At 35.4% G+C, this 10,845-nt stretch overlaps 1 protein-coding gene across 2 annotated transcripts in view; it reads left to right on the forward strand.

Annotated features, from left to right (window-relative positions):
- LOC148875916 (translation initiation factor 3 (IF-3) family protein) overlaps window positions 1-9,106 on the forward strand; it is a 63,520-nt gene extending 54,414 nt beyond the window's left edge. For both annotated transcript variants that reach the window (XM_088965732.1, XM_088965733.1), the window contains exons 7-9: window positions 3,524-3,592; window positions 6,662-6,724; window positions 7,722-9,106. In XM_088965732.1, the coding sequence (XP_088821858.1) occupies window positions 3,524-3,592; window positions 6,662-6,724; window positions 7,722-8,681 (1,092 nt within the window). In that variant the 3' untranslated portion in view covers window positions 8,682-9,106. The remainder of the gene's footprint in view (window positions 1-3,523; window positions 3,593-6,661; window positions 6,725-7,721) is intronic.
- The last annotated feature ends 1,739 nt before the right edge of the window (window positions 9,107-10,845 follow it).

The following is a 10,845-nucleotide window of genomic DNA, read 5'->3' on the forward strand; positions in this document are numbered from 1 at the left end:
GCGGATCTCCTTGTTTTATTCCTCTCATGGCAGGAAAGAAATCCACTACAGTTCCATTCACCAAGATTGAATAGTGGCAGCTCCTAACACAACCCCAAACCCATCTACACCACCTATCTCCAAAGCCAAAACTTCTCATCACCTCCACTAAGAATGACCAATCAACCAGGTCATAAGCCTTCTCTAAGTCTAACTTGCATACGACTCCCTTCTTCTTGGATTTCCTAAAGCTCTCCAAATATCATTTGCAATCAAAATTTGATCACTAATATGCCTTACCTTCACAAAAGCACCTTGGTTGGGTGCAATAATGGTAGCAAAAACTTTCTTAATCCTTAAAGACAACACTTTTGCAATTATCTTGTATAGACTATTCACCAAACTAATAGGTCTGAAATCCCTTGGTTGTGACACCTGTTTCTTCTTTGGGACCAAGGCAATGAATGTGGAATTTAAACCTTGATTAATTATTCCCCTTCTATGAAACTCCTCAAAAACCAACACTAATCCTGCTTCACAATATCCCAACAATCCTGATAAAATGCCATTGTGAAACCATTTGGGCCTAGAGCTTTTGTCCTGTCCATTGAGAACACTTCTTCCTTTATCTCCTCTAGATCAAAACAAGTGGATATTAGGAGGGTACATAGTCATATGATCTACAAGTAGGAAATTAGAAGGAGAATTACTTGAGGTATTTGGACCTAGATTCAAGTCCCCTAGTGGTGGTGGTTGTGTTGTCACTAGTGTTACCTTTTGGCGGTGAGGGTACACCTACAAGTCCCTCTGCATACTAAGCTAGTCAAAGGGAGTGGTGCTAAAAATTAGGTTCAAGCAATCTGAAGATTATCACCATGTTCATTAAAACAGAAGGAGACTCCGTTACCATTTTAATTGTCTATGTGGATAATATTGTTGTTATTAGGAACAACCATGGTGAGACAAACAGGTTCTCGACTCCAAGTCCTGAAAAACACAATGGCCAGGAAAGTGTGTTATGCAGCAGTTTAATCTCTTTGTTATGCAGCTAATAGCAAGTAATTTTACAATTAATTTGGGTACATGAAGAACAAATCAAGAAATGTAGATCACTAAAATCCTTTCCAGATATGGGGTCAAGTAAACCATCGGCTACATTAACTTTATCCTTATTAGAATTCAATTGATAAGAAGGGAATAGAGGAAAGCCTTCCAATTGTTTTAGAAAGCAAATAAATTTCTTAATCTTAGCCCTAGCATTTGTCAACATCTCAATGGTTATAGTCCTTTTAGTAGTAATGGATTCTAGTGTAGATTAGCAAAACCTTTCATTCCTTGTTTAAACTTGGATATGGTCTCAAGTGTTGATTGATTTTCTAGCATTTATCTCTGGTATGGTGAGGTTTCTTTGCTTTTGGACAGCTTTTCCTTTCCCCTTTTGTTTGGCAGAAGCTAAGCTAGGGTGATGACCTATGTGTGATTGTTGTACTATGATAATTTTATGATTCTCATCTACTTGAAAAAGAGAATCTGCTTCTGTCAGGCTTAGCATTTCCTTACTAAGATGTTGTTTGCTGCAATTCTAATTGACAATCAAACTGCTTGGGATTCAAACACGTTACCTTTTCTTGCAATCTCTTGCACATCTTTGCTTCCTCACACAATGTGCCATTGTTCCACCTCTAAAAGATTTGACAAAGGAAGAAGAATACATGGAAGTAAACAGCTCCCTCTAAGTAAAGGTTATTCGCCTCTTTTCTGAACTGATACACCATGGTGTTCTCCACCTTAGAATTAGTTTCAGCTGATGCATCCCATATCTCCTTGGATGAATCAAGGAGCATGTAGTTCCTAGCAATGTGAGGCTGCATGGGCCAAACTAATCAAGACATAATTATAGTGCTCTCTTCTCATTTGGGCATGGGAGGAATCATTAGAGGCAGGTTCTTTTTATTTCCCTATCTAGTAACCTGACTTTCCTCTACCACCAACTGAGATTCTTACTGACCATGCCCACTCCAGGTAGTTTATCCCATCAAAGGTTTGCAGTTGTGGTCTATGTGTTATCCTTGTTACCAATAGACACTGTAGTGACTGTACTAGGTCCCGGGACCTTACCATCTTAACCAGAAGCTATTCTCTAGTCAAATTTGTACCCCCTTACTTCACATGGTAAATAACTCCCAGTACATGCCTCTTACAAAGTTCTAGAGAGACTCCTAGTTAAGACTGGGAACACAAACCTGCTACTGTTCACACAAATACAACACCAAAAAAACATCATAACCATGCCAAAGCACTGATAAACCATTTCCTCAAATTGCACATAGTGAAAACAGCCTATAAAACCTTGAACACAGGCCTGGGCAGCAATATATACTTGGAAGAAACTCTGCTAAATATTTATTAACCTGCAAAATATTGTGTGGTCAACTGTCTCTAATCCAGAAATATGAGGTGGATCAAACACTGTAGTGTGGATCCTGTCCTCAAATCTTCTCATACTGATCCATACAAACCAGAAACCAGATCTGGTATCCATTGCAAATTTCCACTGTAAAATCAATAAAAAATTTGAAACCTTTTCAAGTCATTGGGGAAGCTGCAGGAAAATACCCTTCATCCTCTACTAAATTCTAGGGTTTTCTCAGACTGAAATTGAATCAACCGTAATGCTGCTGATGTCGTCTTGTAATGTTAGTGACACCAGCAAGGTTCTCAGTTCAAAAAGATACCAACTTGAGATGTGGTGATATTATTCTAGTTGAATCAAGGAGAAACTAGTGAAGAAGAAGAAGATATGAGACTAAGAGGGAAAAATAGTGGGTGTGCCAACTTCATTGAATTATATATCTTTGTGAAATAAAATAATATAAAATGCCATTGATAAAAAGAAGATAATATAAAATGTCAATATTAACCCTTATAGAAGATTAACTACATGGACAAGAATACTCATAACTCATGCTATTTCAACAGTCCCCATTATAATTGTTAGGACTGGTTTTGGTTGTTCTGAACTGACCATATATGACTAAGATAACCACTAGTATAATACATGTCTTTCTCATGGTATACAGTATACTTGTATTATTATCATATTATTATGTCCAAATGTGCCATTTAACAAATAAACAAGTCCATTGTCAAATTACAGGTTAAAAGTAGAACTGTCAATTATAATTGGCTCAGTTTTGGGTTTGTCATTATAGACCCCATAGGGTCTGGCTCGGGACTGGTTCTGCATATTTATTTATCAGCTCAGGACTGGGGTGTACCCTGACCCTGACCATACCCAACCTGTTGACAGCACTACTGCACTAGCCCGTTACTTAATATTTAAAACTATGACACAAATAAAAATATTTACCAAACTACCCACACTAATATTAAATAAATTATTATACTGCCATTTTATTCTAATTCTCTAAATTACTTCAGCTTTTTTCTAGAAAGGTAGTGGGTGTTTTCAAACAATCCATGGCTTCATACACTAAGTTACATTGATATTTGTAGAACTATGACCTACTTATTCTGTATCCAGGAACAAAGAGACCTTCAAATGAAAGCAGATATGGCCAAGAGATTTATGGAACGTGGATACCGAGTGAAGGTTCTCCATTTTCATCTCTTTGATTGTTCTGAATTTGGGATTTCAAAGCTTCAATTAGCTTGATACTGAAACTGTGTTTGCTTGGTGGTTGTTGGGGTATAGAAAATGTTTTTTATGCCATTAGAATGAAACTTCATTCATATTTGCTTTAATGGATAAGACGTGTATTATTAGAAATAGTTATCATTTCTCAAAAAAAAAAGTATTAATTGATGTGTTTTATGTGTGCCCATACTTGTGGGATTGATAGTTTATGCAACAAAAGTTCCAGAATGAATATATCTATATTGAGGGGTATCAACAGATGTACCTGTTGATAACTCAATTCATATGGCCACTATGTTATGATACTGCGATGCTTACTGTAAACTCTATATTTGACACCGTGTTCTTTTTTCCTTGCCATATCTGTGTAACATAGCCACTATTTTATTCATGATTTTAATATCAATCTATGCCTAATCCATTGCATAAGGTATTTCATTATTGTGTCTGGATAACAGATATGCAAAAGGCCAATTTATGTGAAGTATAAGACTGAATGCATTCATGTGTTTTGTTTCTTGTTGCTAAAATATGGGCTGCAATTATTAGTATGTTGCCATTATGTGGACTGGTCTGTTAATGGATCTGGTTATTCTTTGTTTTATTAGTAGTTTTTTACTTTATTGCTGCAACCCACTTATGGGCAGATGTGTCTTTTCATTTATTATTATAATATGCCGTTACATAATAAAAGATAAGGTTGTGCTTTCCAAGTTGAATGGCAAAACAGAATTTGTTACATCAGATTTGGGATAACAGATTTTTAAGGTTTAATTGAGTTACTGATACAGATGCTGGTAATGGTATTTTAAAACATGCTTTTAGCTTGGTATATCAGGGTAATTGGAGATTAAGATGAAATGCATTTAACACTTAAATACTATCATTATGTCCTTGTTTTCTCTGACCAAATGGTACCCACACATGTATTTCTCTGTATTCCAAAATTTAAATAATTAAATTAAAAGTTGCAAAACATAGATCTTCAGCAATTAATTAATGTTCTGATCTGCCCATATTGCAAGAACAAAATAGTGAGCTGTATGGTGCCTCCATGTTGTCCAAATGGTAAAGGTGAGACATGGGGAACCTACCAACTTAGGTGGCTGTTGGTTCCTGTAACCCTTTAATCTTTTAAATGGTTGGGAGTCAAGGGACGTATCAAGTTCCTATGGGGTGAGTGTTTGGAAAGGAATAACACAATTTAACCAAGAATTTAAGCATTTGGCCAATTTTAAAGTGGGATATGGATCTAAGGTGAGATTTTGGGAGGATGAGTAGTGTGAACTGGGGAAGTTGAGTGAGTTGTGCCAAAGACTCTATAGACTGTCAGAACAAGTGAGGGTTGACCAGTGGAATGAGGTAAGGAGGGAGCAGGTGGTCTGGTGTCCTGAGTTTAGAAGGCCTTTGCTGGACCTGGAGCTGGATGAGTGCCTAATATTGCTGCACAGACTCAAGAAAACAAAGGTTTCAGTCTCTTCAAGTGATGGGCTGTGGTGGAAGGAATGCAAGGATGGGATGTTCTTGATGAAATCTTTCTACCTGAAGCTGGTCAGAGATCAATTGGATTCAGACCATCTGGAAGGTGTTAGGGGGAATCTAATCCCTCCTAGAGTTGAAGCCTTTGCTTGGTTGATCCTTGATAGCTCTGTGACAGTATCTTGACTTCAGATCATTTGAAGACCAGGTGATTCTGCATGGAAAGCTACTGCTATTTGTGCTGTTCAGAAGAAGAGTCAGTTTGACACTTATTTTTCTCTTGCAAGATAGCAAGTTTTATCAGGAAATTTCATTCCTTCCTATTCGGGGTAAGAGCATTTCAGCCAAGAACTACAGAACTGTTTTCTAGTTGGCCAAAGCTTAGAGGTAGCAGGAAAGAAAGGATAGTTTGGAGCTGTATTCCATTTGCTGTATGTGTTGGATCATTTGGAATGAAAGGAACAGAAGGTTGTTTGAAAACAAATCAAAGAGCTTTGAGGTGCTGGTGGCTTCGGTTGGAAAACTAGTGATGGATCGGATTTTGGTTCTCCCTGATTTTGCTCAAGTTAAACAGGCAGAATTGGGGGAGAGTTTTGGAATGTTCTTGAATCATTTGGAATGAAAGGAACAGAAGGTTGTTTGATAACAAATCAAAGAGCGTTGAGGTGCTGATGGCTTCGGTTGGAAAACTAGTGATGGATTGGATTTTGGTTCTCCCTGATTTTGCTCAAGTTAAACAGGCTGAACTGGGGGAGAGTTTTGGAATGTTCTTGAGATTCAAGTTTGTAATGTTGATCAGTTCAGAGTAGAGTAGCTGTCTGTTCAGTTGTTTTTGCTGAGGTGTCACCTTGACACCTCTCAGATTGTATTATTTTCTTGTTTAATGAATTTTTCTTTTACTCTTCAAAAAAATGTCATTGCATGTTGTTTGTGCTAGCTTTTTAGCTTTGGGCGGGAAAGTGACTACTTACTAGTGGAACCATTGGGCTCTCACCTACATGGATGGTTGACAGTCAGAATGTGTTCCTTGCTGCAGGAAGGTTCATCTTGATTATGGTGTTCTAGAAGCTAGTCATCTGATACTGTCATTGAAGAGACATCACAAAAAAGAAGAAAGAAAAAAAAAGAGTAAATTGCAGTGGTGCAAATTAAGAAAAAACTCAAGGTTACTAAATGATAAGAATTAGCTATTTAAATATTAAAGCATATGAGTTCACTTGATTAATGCTCATCTATTACCAGACCATTTCTTGGGGTTTGGTGAGTTGGGGCTTTGATAGGAATAGTCTGGATTAAGTCAGTCTGTAACCAGCCATGTAGAATTTGAAAAATGTCCATTGTCCATTGCAAATTCTAGCCTGCTTCCTACTATGCCCTACAGGTTATTGGAAATTATTTAATTACCTTTCCTTTCTCTGCAGTACGCAATGTTATCTGTCTCTCTTTCCCTCTGCATATCATGTGTTTTCTGAGTGTCTGTGCCTATATTTTGTATTGCTACCTCAAATATGTAAACTAATGGTAGTTTCACTGATTCTGTAACAGTGTACAGCCACGGGTACTGAAACTCAAGATCTGGGAGGACTATTATATCGTCTGTCACCTTTGGTACCACCATACCCTTTTGATTCTTTTCATATTCCTGGTTATTAGTTAAGGGTGAAGCATTTAATGGATATCCATTATATGAGACTTTAATATCATCAAATCAACATTTCTGTCTCTGACCTGTTATTATTAACAATGCCCCCCCTCCCCCCCCACCCCCACCAAAAAAAAAAAAAAAAAAAAAGAAAAGAAAAAAAAATCAACAATGTTGGGCAGGCTTTGTTGAGTTGAGTATTATAAGTTAGCAAAGGGATGGAAATTTCAGAATTATAGTCCAGTACCAATCATAGTCATCTTCATTAACATTTCTTATACAAAAAGTGGTCTTCAAAATTTCAAACAAGTATGTGGGGAAAGACCACACATTTAATTAAGGGCACAGGGTTGACATGATCAAGGGCCATAAGGCTGTAAGGGCATTCTGTAGGGAGAGGGCATACAGAGAAGGATTTTGGATGGCATATCCTGGAATGTTTATAATTTCCATTACTAATAGTCTATTTATTTCACATATGTTTTAGTTACTCATCATTATCATCATCCATGCCTTAACCCAACTATATGGGGTTGGCTACATGAATCCTGTTTCGCCAATCCGTGAAGACAAAACAGGATTCATGTAGCTGACCCCATGTAGTTACCCAATGTCCTTTTTCGTCTACTTCTAGCTCTTTTAGCCCTTCCACTTGTAATAAATCACTTTTTTCCAACTGGAGCTGTTGGTGGCCTTCTATGCACGTGACCGTATCTTAGCCTACTCTCGTTTTATCACTTATTGGAGCTACTCCTAGGTTTCTCCATATGGTTTCATTTCTGATCCTATTCTTTCTAGTTTTTCCACTCATCCATCTTAGCATTTGCATTTCTGCCACACTGATTTTCTGAACATCTTTTTTAGTTACTCAGAGACATAATTTTTACAGTTTTTCCAATTTCCATTAGCAAGAACTGGTATAGTTCACATCTACACAAACATAACAGTGACATCCTTTTGCAGATAGAAGATATTTCAATTGTGGAAAGTGGACCAATAGTTGAGAAAAGGCAAGCATATGTTATAGTCAGGCATATCAAGTTTGGTACCTCAAAAAAGGGCTCCAGCAAGAAGGCTGCAGATATTGCCAGAGCTGCAAAAATCGACATTGAGAAAATCACTACATCACCACTTCTTACCAACAGTTCTCAACCCATTCAAAGTACTATACAGATAAAAGAAGATTGGAGTACTACAGAATTTGGTTTAGAAGCTGATGAAGAAATCTCTGCTGACAAAGCTGAGATATCTAGTGATGCTCCAATGGAAAACACAGTGGCTTGGTCAGCTTTTAATGCAAGTGATGATTCTGAGAGCATCTTTGGCTTTGATGATAATGGCAATGGAGTTAGTTCAGAAAATTTGACTTGTGGACAAGAGGGTGTGCACTCTCTAGCAGACAATAGTGCAGATATTTTAAGCCCAAAACCAGTAGGTAGGCCTGTGGAATCGTCAGTTTCTCCCACCTTAACAACACTTTCACCTCGGGGTGAGAATAGATACTTTAGAAGTGAACCTAGGAGCAAGCCCCAGCCAAGAAAATCAACAGAAGGTACAGCTTCTGAGAGTAAACTGTTCAGTGAAGGTAACCATGAAAATAGGGGCATGGGTGCAACAGGCTCTATAAGGCCAAGATTCCAGTTTAAAAATCAAGGAAGAATGCCACAAACACCTGTAAGTACTTCACTATCAACAGGGCAAAAGTTAGAGGGAGCAGATGGTTCCCAAAACCAAAGGCAGGATCAGTTTCTTCATAGAACTCCAAGTTCAACAACTAGTTATGGCATTTTTAGTGCTCCAAAACCTGCTGCTCTTGACAAAAATAGTTCGGTAGTGGGAGTGAATTGTGATATGGAGAGAAGCACAGCTGATTCCAATAGTGGAGTTCCATTAAATCCAAGGCCGCCGATGTCAAAAAGTTGAGAACGGCCAATTGTTGGGCTCTGATGTTGAAAAATCAGGGAGTTGGGGGATATTTAGCAGAAAGGCGTCTGGAGTGGACCAGAATATAGTTTCTGAAGGTCAAGCTAAGATCCAAAGATAATTTATGCTGCAGGCTGGTAAGAAAAGCCTTTGGGATTTGATATGCTATCTTTTGATACTTCAGGCTGGGACTGAGATATCTCTCCCTTCAAATATTTATGGAAATGCATGTAACAATAATTTTCCTTCCCTATATTTGCTACAGAATCACATCTTATTTATTGATGGGGATCAGAGATTTTCTAATGTACAAGGCAATTTTGATTTATCCATTTTTGCTAGTTCACAATAATAAATTGGTTCTGTTAATAACATCGATTTCCTGTTGTATGGATATTCAATTTATGTTAATTAGTTGGAGGTTATATGCATTCTCTCTTTTTATTATAACTAAGCTGGTGGTATATGTAATAGGATAGAAGTGAAAAAATGGAAGCTCTAGCATTTCCGAATTTATCTGGGAGAAACCACTGTCTTGAATTTTTTGTTCAGATGTATTTATAACTTCTCCAATTAGAATTATTTGTTGGAGACCAGCTTCACTCCTAGTTGCCCTCAAAGTTCAAAGTATTGGAGATGCAAAGAATGAAAAAGCAACATTAAGAGATGGGATATGCTTTTATTATGTATGGAACTTAATTAAATCCCAGAAAATGGATTAATAACACAAAATCTGAGTTTTAGATTACCATGAACAAGATGTATAAACATAAGAAATACGTTCTTGGATAGTTATGAACAGAACTATGGAAATGCATTTAGGAAACACTGAAAAATGATAAAAGAATACAAAATTATAGCTTAATTTTATGAAACCAGCATAATTCTTGTTCATATTAAAAAATATATATTTTAAGAATCAATTAATTTTTAAGATTCAGGTGAAGCACTATACTCGGTACAACCCAGCACTAAGGACTTCACTTTGTTCAAAATTCAGAGCCTATGGTGTAGTGCTGGGTTTGTTGCCTTTCAAGCCAAAGATATGGATTTAAATCTTCTTATTGCAATTTTTATGCCATAGAGATTATGGTCTGAATACAAGGTTTCCTTTTTCTTCATGGGGCTACACGATAGGGCTGCACTAAATTGTCTTTAATTTTCAAAAATGTAATTTTATGAAAATTTATTACACTTGTGTAATTTTGAAAATTTATTCAAATTTATTTTTAAATTGTCATTAAGTAATTTATTTTCTTTTTAAATGGTTTACTTACAGAATTATACTAATTTATCTTATATTTTCTAATATAAACTAATCAATAATTTCCCTTTTCCAATATTATACTAACTTATCTTAATAATTTGTATAATTATTGGTTCAAATTACAGTTTTCCATTTCCCATAGTCATTTATCTTTAATAATTTACAATGAAAATTAAATAATTTTTCAATAGTTTTCCAAAATCTATCAAATGTAATAAAATTTTCTAAAATTTCCAAAATATTCCAATATTTTTCAATAATTATTTAATACATTTTAGATAAACTTTCAAAAATTTTATATCTTTTAATGTCCAGAATGTTATTTTACTAAAATGTAGTTTTATGGAAACTTTTGAAAATTTTATTACATTTGTGTAATTATGGAGATTTATTGAAAATTATTTTAAATTGTTATTAAATATATTTTTGCTAGGTAGTTTACTAACAAAATTATACTAATTTATCTTTTATTTTCTAATATAAATTAATTAGTAATTCCATTTTCCAACATTATAATATTTTATTCCCTCATCTATAATAATATCAATAACTAAAATTTTATACTTTTAGTAATTGTTAAATATAATTCTCAATTTTATAGGAATTAGTTAAAGAGTTCAAAATGCTATTAATTAACATGAATATAACATAACAGCATTTACCCAATATACATTACAAATTCATGATGAGTTAATTAATAAAAATATTTATTAATTTTTTGTAATTAACTAATCGTATTTATTAACTTTTGGTAATAACACTATTTAATACTCATTGAATATGGGTTTGATTAAATATTAATAGTATTTAACTATTTATTAATTTATATGAATATTTTAACTGAGAGAGTGGATATAGATTAGAGGAGAGATTTTAGGAATTGATTAGGGAGTGGGG

Source organism: Nelumbo lutea, chromosome 1 (genome assembly GCF_056320005.1).
Source record: "Nelumbo lutea isolate HS-2025 chromosome 1, American lotus-T2T, whole genome shotgun sequence".
Taxonomy (NCBI): Eukaryota; Viridiplantae; Streptophyta; class Magnoliopsida; order Proteales; family Nelumbonaceae; genus Nelumbo; species Nelumbo lutea.